This window comes from Anopheles nili, chromosome 3 (genome assembly GCF_943737925.1).
Source record: "Anopheles nili chromosome 3, idAnoNiliSN_F5_01, whole genome shotgun sequence".
Classification (NCBI taxonomy): Eukaryota; Metazoa; Arthropoda; class Insecta; order Diptera; family Culicidae; genus Anopheles; species Anopheles nili.
In genome coordinates, this window is record NC_071292.1 from 39,996,406 (window position 1) to 40,020,901 (window position 24,496).

A 24,496-nucleotide genomic window follows, 5' to 3' on the forward strand; every position below is an offset into this window, starting at 1 on the left:
ACGCATCTATTGTTTTCTAGCTGCAAGCCAATATGACAGTGTAAACATGTTAAAAGAGTTTGATAAACATTTAAAAATAATAAAATTTCGCCAATTTGATCGTTTGGATATTAAACAAATTGAATCGTTTCAAAACGACGGCATGTTGGATATAAGTTATTTGTCTACTTTGTGTACGGTCAAGGCCTGGCTTGTGATTTGAATTTTTTTTCGTAGCTAGATAATAAGTCCTGGCGTGAACCAGGGGAACCACAGTCGGGATTTAAACCCAAAGTCCATCGTGTGTTTGTACCGAACGCTAGTGTTCTCGGCAATCAAGCCAAAAAATACATATAGTGATTTATTAAACACTTATATATTGATCAGTTATTAGTATTTTTTTATACACATTTAAAAAAAACTATGAAAAAGTATAAACGATGCTATGCTGTAAATTTAATTCTCCGAAATATATTTTAAAATCAAGATTTTGTAACAATACATTTTTGACCAATTTGATTTATTTCATTGTATTTTTGATTGCTTATATGAACACGTATACAAACTCCCACGTTGCATTGTTTGCTCTATCTTTGTTAGCTCATTGCACTCAGTATTAACACATGTTTATGTTGCCTTGTCTTCTCTTGCCCACGCAGGTATATATGTGAGCAGCGTCCTTTGAGCTTCAGGACATTCACGGCTGCTGCCGGTAACGCTATCATAATAGGTTTGGTGCGCGTTTTCCAACCTTGTCGCGCGATGGATTCATGGAGAAAAGTTTACCTCATGCGTTCTTCTAGGAAATAGAAGAGTGAGCACCGTTCACTACATTTGCTATTTAAACAAAACTACAACTATCGGAACATATCGACACGAACAAAACAAAAATAAAATCTGTGATACGGCTTCCCGATGGGAGTGGGCTTGAATCGACGTGTCCCTTGGCGTAAGCATTTGTCTCCCCACACGAACACTTTCTGGCCGTTCTGGTCGAAGCTAATGCTGCTCCACGTGAGTTACATATCGATCGGAGCTGTCCGTATCGGGGACCGCACCATAGAGGGCGGAAACGAGTGGCGTCCACCGGAACTGGACCTATGGACGCCATTGGTCGGTCCCGTTGACAGCCCAGTGACACTGTTGACAGGTCCGCTTGATCACGCCGCTCGAAGCCGAAGTTCATCCCAGCAACCTTGGATGGGGCGTGAAATGCACGAGAAACCAAATGTAGATATAGCGGACCCCAGTCGTTCGGGGGTTGGTCTGCCCTCGAGCCCAACAAGCTTGCAGCGACCGCCCAAACAAGCCCCACCGACACCATCGTCCGGATGGTTTGGGTCGTTGGAAACGGTGGAAAAACATTTCCTGTTCCGGCGTGATTTAAGCAAAACGCAGGATGCGTCACCACGGCACGCTTCGCCTCCGGGTCGGGCGTGGACGCACAATGGGACCACCGCCATTTGCCAAGATTCTGAATCGATGGACGGAAATTGCACCCCGAGGCAGGAGCGGCCGCCAACGCTAATGACCAAGGCAAGCAGTACCAGCACCAACGAAGATCTGCTTGCCCAGTTCGCTACCAACCACAGCCAGGCCACCAACGGATCTGAGCTGTGGATGCCGAAGGATCTGGAATTAGCTACACTTCAGTCACCGCTCGAGGATAATTACACCGCCCACAGTTACCCCGCCGTCAATCTGAACGACCACAATGATGTGCTGTGTGACGACGACTCGGATCAGATAGAATACAACGAGAACTGCTTCATCGATCACAACGTTACTTGCGTTGGTGATCCGGATTTCTGCAATCTCACGTACGGCGAGTACCGACAGCTACTGATGGATTACATCTACCCTTCGACTGGCGAGTGGATCCTCATTGCCTCGCACACCGTGGTTTTCCTTATGGGGCTGGTGAGTACGCGTCGATTTTTGGGCTTGGGTGTTTTGCTAATCAATTGGAAAACCGTATGAAAGATGTTTACGATGTGCCATCGACGACATCGTGTTTGCCGTCATTAACCATTCATATTACATGGAGGTTTTAACACACCACCGATTGCATCCGATATAACCCCGAATTCGTTCCGATCTATTAAACCAATTTATTACAGGTTGATTTACTTTTCAGCAATGCCTAAATATTGAAAGAATTAACTGAAAAACAATGTCATAAAAATAACAAAAAATGAATATTTTGAAACAATAAGTTTAGAGCTAAAACAGCTTTGATTGACTTGTGTTGCGCATAATTCTGATTTTGGTAATATACCTTCGTGCAAAATATATGTTGTTTCAATGAAAAATTATGATTCAATTCTCTCTCTCTCTCTCTCTCTCTCTCTCTCTCTCTCTCTCTCTCTCTCTCTCACTCTAAATACTTACTTTCCTTCAATTCTCCAGTTAACGACATCAACATATCATTTGCCCTACCATAATTTCTCTATTATTATCGCCAGCTCCATATATATTGCTTGTAAATTCGTCTTTAATTTTTCTGTTAAATTTATTTTTTCACTTTCGATTTTCCCTTCTATTCCACCCAAAACTTATCCCAAAATTCATCCTTCAACCTACCCAAAAATCGATCAATCTCTTTTAACCAATGCCATTGTATAAATTATTGGTGTCTCTCTCATTCTCTTTCACACATAGAGGAAATATTTGTATCAAAGCATCTATCCATCCTATAAATACTCTGCTTTCATCTTCTAGTTTTGATACCTTTTTCAAACCAGCTACTGTTTAGATACTGTTTAGATATTTGCAAACCAAAGCATTTCGGCTTTCCTAAAATCATTCTTCCTAACTCTTCATCCAACAAAGCTTATTTTATTCCCAATTCTGATTCATGGTCTTCAATCCCCTGATCCCAATTGGAGCCTAGGTTTTCCTTTTTTAATTTTATCTCATTATCACCTCTGATGATTTTATTACATACAACACAAATTCATCTTTTTATTGTTTAATTTTTCAATTTCATCGTCTATATCACCTATTTACAATCTTTACTATTCCTCTTTTCTATATCTGTACACATTTCTCTACATCAGTAACATCTCAGCACTGTATTCTATTGACATCTTCCATTTCTAATACATCTTTTCATTCATCTTTTGATTCATTCGTCTGCTGCGAAATTTGTTATATCTAGTGCCCATGTTTTCTGCTTATGCATATCTAGTGCATATGATTTGAATGATTGATGGTTGATGATGGAAATTTCGTTAGTCGATCCCCGTTAATTGTATAAATAAGTAATTGATGCTCAAGCAGTTTTTGACTAAATTTTGGCATGGCACTATCGATTCGAAAATTCCATTATTCGTTACAAAGAATACAAAAAATTATTTTAGCACTTTTTGATTATTTTTAAAGAAAAATTATATCCTGATCTGATTGTAGAAAAAATTATTACTATAAGCAGCAACTGGTTTTTAAATGTTCATATTAAAAGGCTGCGTGGAAAACTTATTCTTCTATCTAAAAGAGTGTGAAAATACCGCTACTTACCAAATTTAGGTTAGGTCGAGGCTACAATACACGGATTTGAATTTCGACCCAAACTAAGAATTAGTTTCTCAACGCACTTGTTTGGAAATACGGTTAACTCTATAATGAAATCGATTTACGAATTTATTGAAAAGATCAATTTTATTATCTATCATTGATAATTGGCTGGATCTCTCAAAATTGCGGATAAAAATATATTTATTTTTAATTAAAAGAAGAAAGACGATCAACATATTTGTATGAAATAAAAGAAATACTGTCAGAAATATAAACAATTGAATTCGAAATCAAAGTAAAATCAAACGCTCCAAATCTTCACACATAAACATTATTCACTGTCTCAATGAAATAGTAATATAAAACATTTCCTTTCTATTGCGGCCTCGAGTTGCTGTCCAACACACAGATAGACAATTATTATAGAACCAACAACTTTTTTCTGATGATTCTTGCGGACACGCACTATCGTAGGTAAATAAGCTTCATATGGTTCCTTTACCCAATCAACAGATACTTGGCTAGTGGCGGTTCTCTTCTAACTGCCCTACATGACGGTTTGACGCTAGGATAATTCCATTTCTCTTGTCGGACCCACCCACATCCACCGTGGTGGGAGTTTCTTCATTGTTTTTTGTTCGTTTCATTGCAAGTAAAGGAAAAAGTTCTTCATTGGCAGCCTGTTTTGTTTTTGATGAAGATAGAAACATGCGGTTTTTTTTTTTGCAAAAGTTTATCATCCCATAGGTACTGTTTCACGCAAAAGAGCATTTCCGCTCTAGCGACTAGTGAATTTTAGTGAGCAGGGCTATTGCAATGAGCTAGTGAATCGGCATTAATATTATTCCAACTATTTTATAGTTTTTCGTGGTATCCATACAGAAGGATTTCTTGCAATTTGATCATAAGCTTGGATGGCAACCCATGAATGAAAATATGGAAATTTTTAATCCCAAAAAAACTGCTTAAGAATATTTCTACGAGCTTTAAGCCAAAACTACTCAACACCACCTAGTATAAGAGCTAACTTTAGAATCAATTTCATCGTGGCTAACGGTGATCTATGGATGATTGCATTATTTCTCCATTAAAACTTGTCGCTACTTTTCATCGACTTAAAACGAAGCCTGCATACTTACTCACCAGAAGCTTCACCACTCCAACGGCATCAGATAGCCTTGGCACCAGCCCGTAGAACACCGGTGCACTAGATTTCAGCGCGATAGTAAATGTTTTGCTACTCAGCAGAGATTACTTACAGCCGGGAAGTTTTGTCTTCAAAACCAAAAAAATAATCAAAACTGCACCCGGATTATAAACCCAGCGTCCGTCTATTCTAGACATATGCTTCATTACTGAATTCCCAGCGTGTACGAACCTTTCGTTTTCATCTGCCTAGCGAACAGTTATGTAACTCACAACTTTCTGAATCTGACGGTTTGCAAAACCTCACCTAGGGCAAAACCTCACCATTCGCTATAATGCCGCTCTGAACCTTTCAAAACCACACACATGCAAAATTCGGTATTGATAGATGGTCTCGTGCGACCTTTTTTAGTACACTTCTTTTCGCTTTTTTTTGTTTGCTGTCACACATAAAATGTCAACTCCATTCGGAATAGGGTTCTTTTCGGTTTCGAACTCTCCTGGTGCCTTGCATACTTTTCCTTCTACCCTGGATCTGGAAACCTCTGGAGCCAATTTTTCACTGGAGCAAGAACCCAGCCACACACGGCTATGGCCTGCGATATAAAAATCAAGTCGGCCGTAGGATAAATATGAGTCATTCCATGACATCTGCTTTGGCCATAATTTTTACAAAAGTGCCTTCAACACCGTGACCCTTAAATACCTGCACCTGTGGGGAGGGTGCAAATAGCTTTACCACTCCAAAAGGGTTGCGTTCTACTGAGTACATTTGTCATGAAAGCAAAAAGAAAAAAACAGTATGAATTACTTCAAGTAAGTCGTAAATCTTTTTCAATGATCTAAAACTGCTCACATCTGGCTTAAGTACGTTAAGTATGTCACACATGTGAAAGATTTGTTTTAAAGGTAGATTTTTTGTGCCTACCAGATCTGCAAACTTGGATGCTCATCTGGCTAAAATGCTTGGCGTTTTGATCCGTTTTACTCCGCACACTCTCGGCAGGTTTGGGGTTATGAACGAGCGACCACTTTTCCAGTTGATTAACTCTACGCCATCAGTCATCGCTGCCAACGCCAGTCATTTTAGATCGATTTGATCGTTGAGCAAGAGAGATTATCTGTGGTTGGAAATAGTTTCCATTTCTCTTAATTTAATGGAGGGAAGAGTTTTCCGAATGGAGATAATCCGGAATCTCGTCCCTTTCCCGGGCAATCGATCGAAACACAAGACCTAGTCGAGGAATCTATCGAGCCGTCTTCGTTTCACTTTTCGATGTAAATTGAAAGTTTCATTAACAAAATTAGATACAGGCATTCGGTGGCGAACCACAACATTCCGCGTCCTTTTCCGGCTCATGCAACTTACACCCGCGTATTAACGGTGCGTAACGGAATGGGTAGCACAATTTTCGAGTTTGGCATGTCTCGCGAGCTCAACCGATCAATTTCCTTAAGCACTGTGGCAAGCTGCAGCGTGGAAACCACGATCTCACACCTCACCTTTCATCCTGAAGGTGAAGCTCGAGCGTCGAGGTTTCGAGCTGCGGTCGATGTGGTGAGAAGATGCCTCTTCTGAGTTTCTCCGAATTAAAGCCGGTTCGTTGCCGATGGTAGCCACAGCTAGAGCTAGAGCTAGGGTCAATTTTAGGGGCCTACGATGGATTATCTACTGCTGTTGTGTTTTGCATGCATGCTTCCGGGAAGATTATCGGCTGGTTTGACAAGGATTTATTTTAGGCCGTTTTCATCAATATAGCTTATTTGCGCTTTCCGATTCGAATAATAAATCATACCGCCACATTGAACGGCGAAAAAGCGAACAGCAACACAGGCGACACGCGTTGCCACCGTGCATGCTCTCCAGAAACAGTGAATTTCCGTCGAATTGACGACACGCAGGGACAACGATGCAGGTTCGCTCGAATGGTCAGCTAAAACGGCCATCACTCAAGTATCTACATGTTTACAGAGCACCGAGTTGACGTCAGCATGGGACATTTCTCGGTGTATCGTGCGGTACTCTGTATGTGCGTGTTGCACGTATCGGGCACATTTCTACGTCTTTCATCTTCCGGCCTGTCCGAAAGACCGCGACCCAGTATCAGTACGGCGACGGACAGCCGGCAGACGGCACAGCAAACTGTCCAGTGTCACTGTGGGCGTCCGTAGGGTTGAGGTTAAGGTTGAGGCAGCATCAATTTGGGTGGTAGTGATGGTGTTTGGTAAGGCAAGCATAAACACGGCCATGGTTTCGGCTTAAATGGATTTCCCGTAATCCAAACAATCCACATCATCTTTGCTTCCATTCGAATCGGCGTCATTTTGAGCTATCGTACGTGCGCCGTACCGTGCAATTCTAATGACAGAAAAACTGTTTCACTATCTCATTGGGCAACATTTCGTAAACATCTCGAAAAGTTTATCATTTAGCTGGGATTAAAGCCGTTGAGTTGAGTTGCCTGAAGTCATTTTGATTTGCGTCAATTTTTCATCACCCATCTTCAAGCCAAGCGGGGAACGAGCGTTCGCACGACTTCCAACTTTACGCAAGCTGATGATGACTGTCCTGACTAGTCCCTAAGGAAGTCAAACCCATTCTACACGTCGTCACGTCGTCCCCAGCTGGCAGCTGTAACGCAAAGGCACCGGGGAATCGCAGAGATGCGCTTGTATAATTAACAAGCCACGTATTCATCAATGAAATGACACGTAAACCACGTACTAAAGACTCTCTTAAGAACGGTCTTAACAGCAGACGAGCAAACATTATAACAAGCTTAAATGATAATTGCATTGTGACAGCTTGTCGTTCGAAAAGCCGAATGCTTTGGTAGCGAACGGTGCCCGGTGTCCCATCGACCCAATTCCTGGGCCATTCCACCGGAGAGCTTAATTCACTTTTAACATACTGCTGCGATGTACTGCCGGCGTTGAGCATGGAGCCATGGAGCTTCTCATTAACCCGAGTAGGATTGAGGAAGCCGTTTGGGGGCAGACAGCTGTCGAAAACGGCATCGCAATCATCACCAGCGGTCTGCTTTTGTAGGCATAAATTATGCGCGGGAATTAGCATGTTGCACGCAGCCGCTTAACTACATTTGCATAACACCGAACGTGGTTGGGGACGCAACTCCAAAGCAAAGAGCTGCATGTCTCGCAGAGATTCCGTGCCGTAAACCAGCCTCGTGTTGCGAGGGAGTTTATCTTGCTCTTTAAAGAAGCAAATACCCCTGTGTTTTTTTATTGCAGGCGGGTTCTGGGCTGGGTTCGATTTTTCCAACCACCTAAATATAGCAATTTCGATTGCTCGTTAACAGCTTTCATCGGGCAGTGTTTTATTTATACCTCGCACCCTTCAATCGATCCCTCTTTCGTTCGTGGGTTGGTCGACTTTTTTCCCACCTAATCGAGCTGCCAAAAAAAACCATTTACGCACGCGTGTATTTGTTTTACTTTTCTCCTAGCGTACCACCACCAAATGCTGGATTTTTTTTATTACTGTTGCTGTAACGCGAGCACCCCACGTAAAGGTCACATCACAAAGTCCAAGTCACCAGAGCCAGAGCGTCGTAAACAGGCACTGCCACTGCCGGATTTGCTGGACAAGCCTGACGTTGTGCTTTGTTTGTTGTGTCACGATGCGTCGTTAATCATGGCATGGCAGACGCCGCAGCAGCCAAAGGGCTTCCGGCGGACCTATAATAAGACATATGCTAAATACGCACGCGTTATCTTCGCCGGGTGGCTCCGCTCGGTGTGTGGGTGTTTTTGTTTTTTTTTGTCTCCTCTTCTGCAACCGACTTGCCTCGCGCGAGTCGCAGCATTTGATTAAACCGCTTGCCATGCACGGATTTTCGCCAGCTATATTTCACACACACACGTGAAAATAACACACACTGCCAATCTTGCCGATGGGGCTAAGTTCTGCTGCCGGAGCAATGAGGTCAACGATGCGCTGCCCCAGCAAGCAAAAAGCAGCAAACATTCAAATTCGATTATCGCTTCCGAAAATTGATGTTTGCCGATTCAATAGGCTGCAAAAAGTTGCTTCCTAATGCTCAGAAAACTTCGCCCAACGTGCGCACAGCACATCAATTTCCCGGACCTGGACCCGCTCCAAATGGGCGTAAAGTCTTCGAACAAAGTTTCCATCTTAGCAGTGCGACGTCGTTCCGCCAAACGCTCAACAAAACATTCAAACATTCGGTACGCATGAGCTGAGCAGCGCTTCGGTGCCTTTTGGCGGAAGTGCATCACTGCAGAACGTACGCCGATCGAGTGCTCCAGGGTCTTGTGCTCGTGGCTTTCGGCCACGTCCATCCTTTTAAACATTTTTATTTCTCACTTGGCTTCGTGCCGACTTTTCTTTCTTTTCTTTTCCTTTCGGACAGGTCGGAAATGCGCTGGTATGCATAGCGGTTTACACCAACCATACGATGCGCACCGTGACGAACATCTTCATCGTGAACCTTGCCGTGGCCGATTTCTTCGTCATTCTCTTCTGTCTGCCGCCGACCGTCGTGTGGGATGTGACCGAAACGTGGTTCATGGGAAAGGCCATGTGCAAGGTGGTAATCTACTTCCAGGTGAGTTTATCATGTTGGCACATAATCCTGAAGCCAAATAAACTGGCCGGGCTAGTCTGCGAGCTAATAAAAAGGACATATTTGCACTGATTCTATCGCTCATGTGCGCACACCTCATAGATAACATACGAGCGAAACAAAAAATCTGACACAGTTCATATTGAATGTTAGGCTTGAACGGCGTTTCTTAAGTATCTAGTATTTTAAACAGCAATAATATTATGCGTGATATGTGTATTAAAAACGTTAAACAAAGCACTTACAATTCTAAAATGTTTCATATGAAGAAGGACATAATAACATTTGTAGGTAGTCCTGAAGGTTTATGGGTTATGAAATTTAAGTAGAGTATAATAATTCTTTGATTCGTTTTATTTTTAATGTATAACTGTTCTAATGTGTACCAGCATATGATCTCTATGCGAAGCACCCAGTCGCAATGGAGACGCCTGGTAGTTTTTAAGGTACGGTAGAATATAAATTGAATCGCGCAAAAAAGAAAAAGTATGCTTCTCAGCAATATATCATTGTTGACTTTAGCTTTTGGGTGTCATTTTGTAAAGCACTAGCTATTTTAACACTTTTGCGAAAGAAAAACGTTCATCCTCACAATTCAGCATTCGACTACCGCGAAACGGATGTATAATGTTCTCTTGGGAAAAATAATACTTGAAGCCAAGCTGTAGATAAAGAAAACCCAGTCGATCCTTGTACAAATCCGCATCACAAACCTATCCAAGCTAGTTCAAATCGAAAGAGAAACCTCCAATCTGCTTTGAATGAATTCAAACCCGCATATCTTGGCTCTAATTCAAACGTATAAGATGTCGAGTGGCACGTAGCAGGAGGACTCGCATTGCACCAGGACAAAAAGGTTGTCTGAACAAAAAAAAGATGAAAAGACGAATACATTCAACACAGATCCGATACGATGTGCGGTTCTCTTTCTTGCAGCTCTCGGTTCTTGGTTTCACGCGTTTTCGTTCAGTAGTGCAATGTGTATATTGGAAATTTTCGAACGAAGCTCGCTTTTTCAATCCACAGCACGTTTTGGGGACAACGTCACTTAACGGGTTCTCACGATCGGAATAACGCCACCCAGCAGAATACTATCGAGCTTATTGCTGTCGAGGTATCCGCTTGGGTTTGCTGTTACCAAGCGTAACGGTCAACATCAATTACACTTTGATAGCTTAAGCCATTTGGCGACCCACTGGCGTGAAATGTGGTTTGCAGACAATTTAGCCGTTAAATTCCGTTCAACCCTAGCGAAAAGCACTACAGCAAAACCGATAACCGATATCAAAACTGCTCCTGCTATAGCCGCGGAATGATGGGATTATGATATACATGTGTTTTAAGTTAGTAAAAAAAAGAGAGAAAGAAAGTATTTTTCTGCTTAAAAGATCATCGGTTTTTTGTTTGGTGTGGCTTGGGAACGGTATCAGGTTAAATCGTCTCATCACCCCGTTTCATTTGTCATTAAATGAGTTTCGCTGCATTTTTTCACCGTTTTTTTTTCCTCGCATCATGATTGACATACTGTGGTAATGATGGTTAAAAAGCAGCACCATTAATTAAACTCTCCAGCTCAGTTTTCGTCAGCTTTCGCCAATAATATTTGCCAATTGGTCGCACTCAAATGACTATTGGCAAATTCTCGCCGCTTTCCAGCTGTGCCAGACAAGTCCTTCACTGGGCGATTGCAATCTATCACTTCCTTTATCAAGGTCCCGCTTCGGCCCTAGCCACAACCAACCACTAGTCACATCACGCTCTATTCAGAGCGTGTCCCACCCATACCAGGGCCATGACCGAGCCACAAGTCAGCGCCATTCAACCGATCAACCAACCTACCGACCAACCATCTGCACCGTGACGCCATCAAACGGAGCGAGTCCGACGTCCGGATGGGAAGTAAATTAAATTAAGCGCCCGTAAAATATGCTTCTTTAATGACGCCAACCATTATCACGCGTTGCGGTACGTGTCCTTTGCTGCGCGGCACTGGTGCGACAGATGAGCGCATATTGGGCTCCGCTTGTGCTGGGTATGCCGGAGGTATGACTAAAGGGAAAAGGAAAAAAAGTATACCATAACCCCACCGACAAGGAAGCACACATCATAAAAATTATTAATATTATTAATATATTATTGGTATATTAATGAGACGCAAAGCCGCTGTATGCGAGTTTCTTTGGCGTGGCGAAATTTCTATAAAACAGCAAGCTTACATCATTTTAAATATATAAGCTGTGCGAGGTACTGACACTTGTCAAACGAATTCCAAACCTGACACGCTTCCTCGGGTGCTCTGATGTCGATTTGATGCTTTTCAAATTTTCTCTTCACCCCGGTCGGATTCAGGTTGGTATTCTTGCTCCCATGCACATGCTGATGTGGCTTCGCTGAGCATAATAAATATTTATTAAACATCCTATGGTATTTTGCAAGCACGTCGGCTTCCCAGAGATGTTCCGTAGAGCCACCGATGCTTGTGATATACCCATCGCAGAAGACAAGGCACACATAAAAAAGCGTTAACCACACCAGGCCGCTGGAAGTGGGCTGTGAAAGAATGTTGGACAGAGATTTTCTCGTAAAATCGTTGACATTATGTCGTACAAATCCTCCTATATCGCACCCGAGGCCACTGCTACCGTTGGAAGCGTCGCGGTGTGTTACTCCTGGGCAATGAGCCGAACTACTAGCTAGGGCGTTTTCACTAGATAAACGGCTAAATGATTAATGATCATAGATTCATCCCGATCGACCCATCTCCGCCGGAACGAAATGTCAGATGACAAAGCGTCACCGAGATGCGAGAACATGTTTGTTTTGAATATTTTTTATGCTCTAAAAAACGGCCTATGCCCTGGTCTGCTGAATAATTTGGAACAAAAATTATCGACATTCATTCTGCGCCACAAAACATTCTTGGGCCCTTCTTAAAAATATGATCCTTCTTGGAAGCGGCAGTATTCCTCGCATGTATTAAAATACCTATTACAAAATGAATAATGATTGGAATGAATAGCTCTGTTGCTCGCAGAGCAATTCATGCCCCTTTGCTGCTTATCAAAATCATGCACGAACTCAAAAGCTGAACACGATCGCTGCTAACATCACAGTTGTTTTCTCTTTTTGGAAATTTCTCCATAGAAAATGCCTAAATAGACATACATGACTAACATGGCTAACGACATGCGGTAGGATCCGGTTATTAATGGTCCGTGAAATAGTTTACAAATGAGTCAAAACGATCGTTTGTTTCCATCCATCATCCAATATATTTGCATATTTTCTTAGCTTGCTTGAATGATATGCATCGGATATCTTAACTTGCTTTTAAAAATAAAATTCGCCATAAATCAATAACATATTTGCGACGCAATTTTTTTTCTTCGAGCTAATCACAGTTTTAATTTTTTAACGTTATTGTTGAATTTTTAAACGTTAACTGTAATTCGAAACGGTTCACTTGAATCCGTGGTAAACAGCACATTTCAAAAGCATAAATTGGGAAGCATAAACTCTTCAATTAGAACTGATTGAAGGCACCATTTAATTTGTTTTGAAATTAGCTTAACACATGTATGAAAATAAACCTATATAAGTTAAAACTCAGTATACATATACGCTCTCATGCATATGTATGTATGTATCTAAATCTGCAAACTTAATGATCAATAAATTGTTTACTCTTGTAAATTAATATTTTATTTGTGTTATTATGAATATGAAATAAAAAATGAACAAATCCTAGTTACTAGTTACTTAGTTACTAACCTTTTTTGCTACTTACATTTTTTAGAGGTTTACATACACATTTCCAATTCTATAAATGTCACATCAAGCTGCCAATATTTTCATCAATCATCTCATCAACGTTTTCTTTGATGTTTATGCTATATTTTGTATACTACCTTCACCCACAATCTCATTTTGTTGGTTTGTGGTTTCCATAGCACATTAGCTGGGTGAAATCGGGAAAGCGAATAAAAAAATCCTCTCGTAGCAAAATAAATATGTTTTTCCTTTTTTTGTTTCTGAAATAAGTCTTACTCGTATTTCCGTTGCTTTTTTAAACATCATTCGCGATCTTACAATTACATAATTCTAAACAGTTTATTCTAATGTTTTTTTGTATGTTTATTAATAAGAATTTTGTATGTCGTTATGACGTTACTGACGATCGGATTTTAATTTTTTTTTATGAAATTTATAAAAATTAGTACTACATTGATTGATACTGAATTTTTTACTATAAAAAATATAAAACAACTGTAACAATTTAATTGTAAATAAATTGTGTTGGAATTATATATGTTACGTAGAAAAGATGTTTATTACATTTGGATTTCATATATCCTGCTTACAACGAAATTCGTTCCTTGCGAATAATAAAACCCTAAACATAGTTATGCTCCTCATTAAGCTGGTATCTGAAATTAAAATACCTCTCAGCGAAGATGAACAAATTCGAGGATACTATAAAAGTTCGTTTCAATGGTAATAATTGATAATATTTGTCATCGTGCATTACCACCACATTGACTCGCTTGATACATCACGCTTCACGTTTCACCGCAAGCAAAATTCCAGCACTGAGAATTTAAATTTGTTTTCTTTTTTCAAGCTGAGTTTAAATCTAAATACAGCTTTGATTGGATTTCTAACGTTTCATCATCGGTGTTGCTATCACACGCGCGCCACACAGACTGCGTTACATTAATCTTTCTCGCTCGTGTCCACTCCCTTCCATCCGGGCGCATTGCTCAATCTAGTTTCTGCGGAATATTGCTTCAACTCCCTAAGCTCATAAATATTATGATAAGGTAAATGAAATATTACTCAACCATCCAAACGCCAATATTCTTTGACGCGTTGGAGCAACAAGGTTTTTCCTCCGCTTCCAAGCACTTCAGCAGTCGTCTTGGGGTCGTCAAATCATGTCACTTACTTGCCATAGGTTCGCCGGAGGCTATTCACGGTTTTGGTTACGAGCGGTTTTAGTGATCAACTCACATCCACGCTCGTAGCCTGGTTGAACGATTGGCTCTGAGATAGATAGGTTTGACAATAGCAGCGAACAAATCGGTAAGCCCTTAGCAACTACCCGGTTCGATCGCTTCATTTCAGGCAGCAAGGCTAACGGCTTTTGTACACATGGTCAACTTCAACTTTCAAGAACACATATTCTTCGCGATGAAAGTTATATTTATTGGGGGTGGGAAAAAAAACGCTCGGTCGAAGAAAGCTCCCCGTTCGGGTGGAGTGCCTACGCGCCGTAATGCGAATGTGCGAAAATACTGAACCAATATTTTCACCTCCACTCACCCGGAAAGGAATCTCCACCCTTTTGGTGTTTGTTTACGCATCCAAAATCCCGTGCATGGCGAAGGTAACGGCGAAAGGCAAAACCGCGAGTGCAAAGGGTTCACCGGTTTGACGAATGATTCGTGAAAAATGGTGTGAACAAAAGCAATCAGTAAACACCCAGCCGGACTGCGAAACCCAACCAAACCTATCAAATCAGGCAAAAATCACGCCCCAAGCGTCTCGCTACAAAATCGTTCGCGTCTCGAGCGCTCGGTTGGCTGACGTACAAATCTTTTCGGCCACAATGTGCAAAGTAAAAACAAAAAATATCCATACGAGCTCCATCGCTGGTGGAAACTGACGGTGGCATCGCTTCTCGCGATGCGTCTACTCGCGCACGAGGTAACATTTAACCATTTTCTCGCATCAGGTCACGGTCGACGATATAGTCGATGGTTCGTAGCATTTGCGGATGTGTGCGAGTTCGTGCTGGCTGCGGAAACTTGCAACTGTAAACCTTCAGCATCGGTGAAGTACCGCGCTGGCACGAGAACTACTGAGGATTTCGTTTGCGACGAATGAACAATACCGTTTTCTCCCATACTTGAGGGTTTACCTTGTATGTTGGTGCTCCGAAACCTCCTTACTGCAAGGTGGCTTACACAGTTAGTGATCGCAATTTCATTCAAGCATCACGTGTGGCAGGGGAGGATTGGTGCATAAAATGAGTCCATTTATTTCACTGCTATACCGCTATAGTTTGGTTTTGAGGTATTATTACAACTTTGCCATACAGCGCTATTGCAATGCATGCCAATATGCCCGAATCGAAATAAAAGTACTGGGGAAATATTCATAATGTGGAGGGCGTTTAGATTACAGCCGCTTTGAATATGTTTAATTAAAGACACAAATCACATAAATCCAATACTCTTAGTCTACTATTTTTATTGTTCAAACGGCTATTGTGGTTACAATTATGGTGATTACTATGAACTACAGCTTTTACTTTAAAACACTGCTAAACCGAACCAGCGGATTAACCATTAGTTAATTCTGTATGGGTATTAGTGCACTTGAGATATTTTTTAACGATTCTGCTCTGCTCAATATCCCTAAGCACATTTAATGCATTTTTTTGCTGCCAATATGTTTTAAATATTACGTTTTTGTGCCGTGCCTACAATACTACTAGTGTGAGTGCCAACATACGATGGAAAACACTACTAACTGAAGTATGATCCGTGGTCCTACCGTGCCAGATATATCTGCTACCTTCATAAATAATTATTTATACTCAAATTCGATTTTAGTTGCTTAGTTATTTATTTACATATTTAGGGTAAATCCCGATTACACACAAGGAATAAATTTGCATTTTTTATTGGATCGCGTGTTTTCTGCTATAAACTTTTTAATCAACAAACATTTCAATTCAATTTAATTTATGCAGGACCATTTCTACTTCTGATAGGTATATGTAAATTTATATAATTCTACATGTTCTCACTAACGGTTTGACGTATCTTCTCGAGATGTGATAGCATTTTAGGACATATCAGTACGTTGTTTTTCCTGTAAATTATACATATCTTAGAATTATAACTTTGAAAAAATAATTAATATATAATATTAACAAATTAATATTATTGTAACATTTTATTTTTTTATATGATTTAAGATACCAAGTTTATTTTTCTACATTAGCGTACATTAGCTTTAAAAACAGTCAGTATAGTTAGTTACTTTGTGAACATATTCAAATAGAACGTGTATGGGTATTCTGGGGTAAGTGGGAAGCATCATTTATCGTACATTGCACATTAAAGAAACGTTCTTGTATCCAACATTATAATATCAGCTAAAGCAGCTGCGTCACACTGTGACAAATGGCCATTCAAAACATTTACAAATCGCTCTCCATTGTCATATCAATTTGTATAAATGCGAAGGTTTTAGTGTGCAAGAAACAAAACTTTTCATGCTCCTTTTAACATTTTTCAAAACAGGTATAAAGCTTTTGCTGTTATTATGCATAAGCACACAATCAGACGATAAAAAGTGTCATTTCAATAGCTGATCGCATATAAAATGTTTTACAGAATGCTTCATACAGTCTATCGTAAGGATAAGTCACCTTTTCAGGAAACAAAATCAAATACATTTTATACCCTTTGCTGAGCAGTGCGAAATGATTCGCAAAATTAACTCCAATGGCACTTGGTGTTCGTTCAGTCGGCCTTCGGCAGACGATCCCTGCTGTGAAAAATCGTCAATATCCTCTACTACCTGGTACGAAGAAATTGATATAAATTAAGTTGGAGAAATTTGGCTTATCGGATCTCAAAATGCGTCTACTGTTGCCATTGTTATTATCACCAGAGCGTAACGTTTCATCCAAAAGCAATAAAAATGCGTCTACAGTTTTCATTTTGGTTGTCAACAATCAATAACTAACCATCCAGCCTAATCGCAATACCAAGTTTGCAAATACACTTGACTGTTTATAAGTATTTTCCGATTGAATAAGCTTGACGCTGAATTTTCTCAGAAATACGCTTACTTTATAGATTGAAACGCATGATTATATCAATCAAACATCGTAACTTTTATTTTACTTTTATTTTAGATACCAAATGGCTGTAATGAGTTTTTCAAAGATTTATTTCAATTTAAAATACATTTTTTATTTTCTCATACGCCATGTCTATCGCCTCGGTTTAGCAAAAGACGTTTAAAAATGATGAAATTACCAAACTTTTTGAAATTTTTCATGCTAAAGAAAAACCATCGCATGATGATTGTGTTCTTTCAGCTATTCCATTAGCGCAATCAAAAAAGGATAAGCCCTTGCCTGCAATCAATGAACAATGGGCAAAGTTTTTGAGCACATATTTAAAAGAGAACTGGTAACGTTACTTGCACGCACTTCAAATGATCAAATTCCGTGTTTAGGTTCTTCTTCATGTACACTATCTTGTTGTGGTCAGTAATGCAATAATGGTTGGCTAAGATAAACCTTTATATTGTATTTTGTTTGCAGAGACGATAAAACGAAAACATGCCAGGGAAAAATTCCAGGCTAATATTTATTTGAACTGAATTCGTCTTCCACCTTACTCTACTGAATATGCGTCACACTGAGTATTGGAAAGTTTTCAATGTAGATTTTTTTTAATCTGCTTCATGTGCAAATATACGTCGTAAACCTCGTAAAGAATTGCTATACAAAAACAAACCCTGCACGAAATACATGTAAAGTAATGTTTTGACGTTGCTCAACTGTTTGCTGCAAAGAAGATGCTAACTGATCTTTGCAACTTGAGAACATCGCACAGCTTTTAAGAGCAAATGCAATTGATGATTATTTTTCCACCTTCTAACTTAGAAACCACTTACCATACAACGTGACGGAAAGCAGCAAACTTCATTTACCACTTATTAGCCTGCCGCGCCTGCTCGGTCAGCAGTTATGGACTTCTGTCGCTCGGGACAGACGAAAAGGAAACAAAAATGCTGGCTTGTGCCGATACCGATGAAGTAATAGCTGGCAGTATGGCGTTCGCGTTGACCTTGCGTTTCAGTCCGCCAGTCCGCTAAAGTTTAACGATGCAGGAAGTGTTGAGTTCTTGTAGCGATAAACAAATTACGGCAATCACTCCGTCCGCAACCAATCTTTCCACCCAGAGTTTCCAGCGAGGGAATCCACCGTCACGGACGCCTGGGTGATATTTTCTCCTCGTTACTTGCTTTTTCGACACCGTCCAGCTTCCTGCCGACGTTTTCTTGACGTTGTCATGCTCGACGTTCTTCAAAGATTTTTTTTTAAATAATTTTACCAGCCGACCAGCCCGATGCCCACCGAGCATGATAACCTTTTCATACTAACACGTCCAACACGTCGCCTGTGGGCGGTGCTGGTAGTGACGATGGAAATTGAAAACATTTCCCTCCACATTATATCGACTAGACTACCAGTGGTTTAGCTTCAGTTCTACAAGACTACGTGAAACACATGGAAATGGGTGATCCATGCTTGAACTATCTCTAGTGCCTAGGACGTTTTATCTTCAAGGCTCTTGCAGCCCGTCGTCGGCTTCCAGCTAATGCACGCAGCGATAGCGTTCTGAAATTTTCTTGCAGGCTTCATTACGCCTTGCACTAGCGCTTGGCTTTGATTAATGGCAACTCATAATTTTCTGCACTTACGTCGCCGCAAAGTACTCCATTTATAACACTGGTAAACAGGATAAATGTATCCGCTTGCTCATAAGGCCACAACGTGAGACGCAGCCGTGATGGGACGAAACATGCACCTTACCTATATGTACATTGTATTCATGTAGTTGAGCTTATCGTCGAATAATCCAAACCACATGAGAATGTTACGATAAAACTAGAAGATTATTCATTTAATCAACAGAGGACTTGCGTTTTTGCTTGGATACCCGCAGGTGTAAGCTATCAAATGGAGATTGTATTATGCAACGCTCCCTCAAAAGCGTTTAAAAGACAAAGTATTGAAAAGCGATTAAAAATCAAAAGTCATTGTACTATAGCTTAATGTTTACCTTTTTGCACTTTTACCGAAACTTTTCTTTTGTTCTGCATTTTATGCTGGTATTTATTCTGGGGAGCCGATCGATTTTTTACTTAAGCCTTTTTCAACTAAAACCTTAGGATATGAAAAAAGAGAAATTCTTACACATGTCTGTGTTCCTGTTGAGTATTTTCAACGGTCTGATGAGATTAAATTTTATGATATTTATACCATTATAAGCTCATTTAGTTGTAATTTAATAATCCCTCGCTTTGTTTACCTGCTTTGTCTCTAGAATTTAAATTTTTTTACATCACATACCAAAATATCTTGGTCAAATTTTAAATTGCAATCTGGGTAGAAAAAACTCAATTAATTAAAAAAAGGATAATTTAAGAGCCTTTCGTAGGATCAAACACTTACATTTTCGTTGTTTCAACGCCAACAAAGGATGCGCATAACATGTTTTCATTTCTTTTTACATTTAATTTTTAAGCTTTTATTTGAAATGTTTAAAACTCTGTAGCATTTCAAAAAAATTATTAGAGTTGTTTTTTTTTTCTATTAGAAGAAAATTCTTCACAATTGTTTATTTAATAGTATTGATTCGATATGATAACATAAATTTTAATTGCAAATCATTTGCATACGACAATGCATGTTATATGCAATTCAAACAGCATAATGGCCAACATTTCTCATTTCTCAACATTCAACATTCTGTTCACAAAAGTTCATTCATTTTGTTCGCAAAGAGCAGAGAAAAAGGCTATTGTAAATACAATCTAATTTAACAATTTTTTCCCGCAATAGTTCTATAAAGCTCACCGTAGTCATGAATTTATAAAGAGGAAGTAACTTTTACGCAAACAGAAAGTTTTGTTTCCCTCAGTAGTTTACGAAATAGTTTAAAAATACGAGTTGAAATAGTTTTGCTCACAATTCGCTCGATATCGTCAGTGTTTCGATCGTAGTAATTTTAAACAGGCATTTTTTCAGTAATGAGTATGAACATGTCTTTCTTTTAATATTATGTCAATAATTTTTTTCTATGTATGTTCTGTGTGTTGTGTGTAAATGCTGTGATAGTTTTATAATTCATTTTTAATTCAAAAATGGACTGATATATATATATATATATATATATATATATATATATATATATATATATATATATATATATATATATATATATATATATATATATATATATGTATATATATGTATATATATTACTTCTTTCCAAAAGTAGCACTGCAGGAACGCAACGTTGAGTAAAATTTACGAAACAATACAACACTATGTGCTTCTAAGTTACTAATAAGCCTCAATACTAGGTAATTTATCGAAAACGCCGCAAAGCCAAAGGATTCTATAGAAAATTAAGAAAGTCCCTACTATATATACCTACAATTTGCCGAGAGTGGACAGAAGAACCAAACGAGACTTAATAGCATATTCTGCAGCTGCTGGTGTTGGTGCTCTTTGTATAAATCTTCAATACTGACATTTGCCACATACCATTAGTTGTAATTTATGTACATTTGTAATTACATCCTGGACGCTTCGGGATAAATTTCTTCACTATCCACAAGCTCACCAATGAGGAATAACTTTGTTTTCACGATTATCCTGCAAAGCACGTCTTAGCACAATGGCTCGGGATGTTTGAATAGCGTCTAGGGCACAAAATTGTCTTAACAAGTGTTGAATACTGTACATACCATTCTCAAAAATTTGTTTGATTAGCTAATGGCAATGAAAAATGGAAACGCTGATTTTCATAGGTTTGTTTGTTTCATAAATTATTAAACAATTTTAAAGATTTTAAATTTTAAATTGTTTTAGTTCATTTTTGACACCCATGTGTCATGTTTGAAATCTTTGGGATTAAATAGAGCCGAGACTCCTCAATAGAACAGTTCTTAAATTCCTTATTGTTATCTACATTCCACTTCCTCCAAAATATTTCTGTTTTGATTCAACACATTTGTATGTAGAAGATAAAATATACCTTTCATGATGGAATAAACTATGTTTGGAATTAGTTTGATAATCATGTGTGGTAAGATTTTTGGTAAATGAAAATTAAAACTTTTAATAAAAAATAAGGCTTTTATCTCTCTTCACTTCAGCATACACAATGCAATCGACCGGTATACGGCAATGGAATAGATAGAATGCTTGTTTCGATCAAAACAAAATTTATCCGCCACTATAGCAAACACGATAAGTTTTTGGTCTTTAAAATATATTTCTCACTCAACGAAAAACGTGACTACAAGCGTGATGCCAAAGATTAATTGAACATTAACCTGTCCTACCGACTGTCATCATGTACAACAGCTCATGATTTCCATACATTTTGCAAACTAGAGATATTATTCTGCCAATATTTTAACACCCAGCGTGCTCTGGCTTAATCTCTTTAAATTCGTTCAATGACCTTTTCCCAAAAATGACATTTACAGCCGCCCACAGTTCAAACATTGCAAGCTAAGTCTTACCAACTTACTATATTCGAATATCTTTGAACACTCCAGCTTAGGACTAAGGTAGCAATCTCCATATATGATTATGAAACCAGACTTTTGTCGTTTTGCCTTTGGCCATATTGTAGCATATGATCCCGGAGGAATTTTATATGCAAACGATATGTTTCTCAGCCGCTGCTGCTGCTCAGATACAAACGTTACTGTAAAGGAGGATATGGTTTTATTTAAAATGGAATTTAAGCACTAAACTCGCCATCTTTAGGAAACTTAGATGTACACATATTTTAAGAAAAATGAAATATTTTTAAGTTATATAGTTTTTCGAATACGAATGTATTTACGATTTTTTAATATACGAAGCCAGCTGGCTTACATAAAAACATCCCAAAACATATTTTTATACATACGCGAAAATATTGAAGTATAACTTAAAGAATAACTGTTAAATAGCTATGTATGACTCCTGTAAGAGATTCCTATCATACCATCAAATATTTTGCAGCATTCTTTGAATGTTTGAAATCAAAACAACAACAAAAATGATTTATAGATACATTTTACAAAAAAAAACTGAAAAAATAAGATTTTTCCAAACGAGAAAAATGATCAATTTCAGATGTCATGCAGTAGAATAAAGGACCGATATTTATTACTCAAGATCAATCAGATGCTCGTACACCCTTAAATGTGTAGTTTATCATTCAATCGACCTTTCACGTTTCATTAGTTATTTGCCATGATTGATTTTGGTACGCTCATCTTCTATTACTTATTCGCAAAGAAGTATCCCTGAAAGGTATTATCCTATTTATTATTACTCAGGTATCTGAAGATAGAAGTCATCGATGTCCAAATCTTAACATCCCAAAACTAATAGACATGATTTAGTCGTATAATCTAGTAAGGAGTGCATTAAAGAGAGGAAGAGCTTACATTAGTACACATATACAGTTTTATATGTCATAAGATTTTCATAAAATATGTTGCTATATACTTAATAATAAGATTGCACGATTTAAGGCATCATAAAAGATCTCTAAAAGAGACCAATAAGAAAATATGCTAGCCAAATCCAGTTGAGTCCAAAAAACGCAAGCCATATATTCATCAAATATTAACTTTAAAGAAAACAATAAGAAGAAAGCTATGGGATCTATTGAATTAGTTTAAATACTAAGCCACCATAATAGCATTAATGGTATGAAAAAATGAAAACACTTTAAAGCAGGTTCATTCTTTTTCAATTCTAAATACAGACCATTACAAATCGTGAGCTGTAGCCAACAGTGTCTTGTGAGGATATTTATGGCCTAACGCGTATAAATTTGCAATAAAAATCAGGATTAGAAATTGATCCAAGTTGCTTATGGTACGGTTTCGATTAGCATCTCGTAAGCGTTACTGGCGTCGTCACGCTTGAATATCTAACTCCTATAGCTACTACAAAAGAATTTTTGTTTCAAAACTCTCCAGTAAAAGTTTCCAGTGAAATGCCTTGTTCATTTTATTTTTAAATAAAATTGTGACTGATATCACGAAGCTTTATAAGATTAAGCTTTAGCTTTATAGACAACCAAACAGGTTTTCAAGACTAATGTTTAAATTATAACACTTAAATGACCCATTTTGTAAATACGCATACGTGTATACGTTACTACTATGTGACTTTGATTATGCCTTTGTATATATGTGAATATTTAGGAATTTTTGTTTCGTTCCTAAGCACTCTGCCTTTTTTCATAAAAATATACATCTACATATACAATATAAAACCTTTTGACGAAAAACACCTTATGTAATTTTAAAAAGCAAATAAACCAAAAAAGCTCATCTATGAGGGTTTTGCCACGAAGGTGAGTTTTGCCTTCCGGCGTGAATCATGGCTAAATCGAAATTCTATGTTCTGAGGAACCCACAAAACCACCCAACAATCCTCTTCCAGTCGCACGCTTATCGATTTAGGGTCCATCAAAGCTGACCGTACATCACATGGGGTTTTGCCTAGCTTTATCCGATATCTGGTTTCCTTTCTTTCAGACTGTTTCGGTGACAGTTTCGGTGCTAACGCTGACGTTCATCTCCATCGATCGGTGGTATGCGATATGCTTTCCCCTTCGTTACAAACCGAGACCCGAACGTGCCTGGCGCTCGATTGCTCTCATTTGGCTCATTGGCTTCCTGTCGGGTAAGTTACCATCCTAACCCATCCTTAAGCTTCTGCGTCGCTACCCATTATGGTTTATCACATCCCATCATCGGAATTCCTGCAGTGTATATCAATTGATGGCTCACAATGTATAGGGCTAATTACAGGGTCGTACTCAGTTTGGTGTATGTTTTTGTTTAGTATTTTACTTATACATACCTGGTGCTTTTAAATAATCTCCAGGTTCTCAGCTCAAACCATTAAAAGATCAACTACCAGTAAATTATGCTAATATGCTGACTTCTATCGATTCTATCAACATAGCTGTAAACATCGATATTGAAAATATCTAAAACTCCATGGTATTCCAATTTTTCCATTCATCATATTTGTCCATAGGTCAGGTTTCAGGTTTGATATCTACAAAGAGCATTGAAAACATTTCCCTTTGTTAAACAAGTTGCCGTTGCTCAAATACAAATCCCATTAGGAGCACATTCGTTTGCTTACTTATAAGATTTAAACAATTATTTGATATAGAAATATATTTACACATTGCTAGTAAATTTTTGTACGAATGAATTCAATTTAAAACTCCATTAATGTTCTACGCAAACTCTGTTTCAGTAGCAAACCATTGACAAAAAAGGTGGTCGGCGTTGCAAAAAACATTTTATTTATAAGGATGATGGAACCGAATTAAGCCATTTAGACCCAAGCAAAAAAAAAGCGCACCGATACTTGAAAGTGAAATATTGTGTAG

General features: G+C 38.7%; 1 protein-coding gene across 1 annotated transcript in view; it reads left to right on the forward strand.

Moving 5' to 3' along the window:
* Positions 1 to 894: 894 nt before the first annotated feature.
* Positions 895 to 24,496, forward strand: part of LOC128724297 (neuropeptide SIFamide receptor-like) — a 31,533-nt gene continuing 7,931 nt past the window's right edge. The window contains exons 1-3 of the mRNA XM_053818027.1: positions 895 to 1,899; positions 9,036 to 9,230; positions 23,625 to 23,772. Coding sequence (XP_053674002.1) covers positions 895 to 1,899; positions 9,036 to 9,230; positions 23,625 to 23,772 — 1,348 coding nt within the window. The remainder of the gene's footprint in view (positions 1,900 to 9,035; positions 9,231 to 23,624; positions 23,773 to 24,496) is intronic.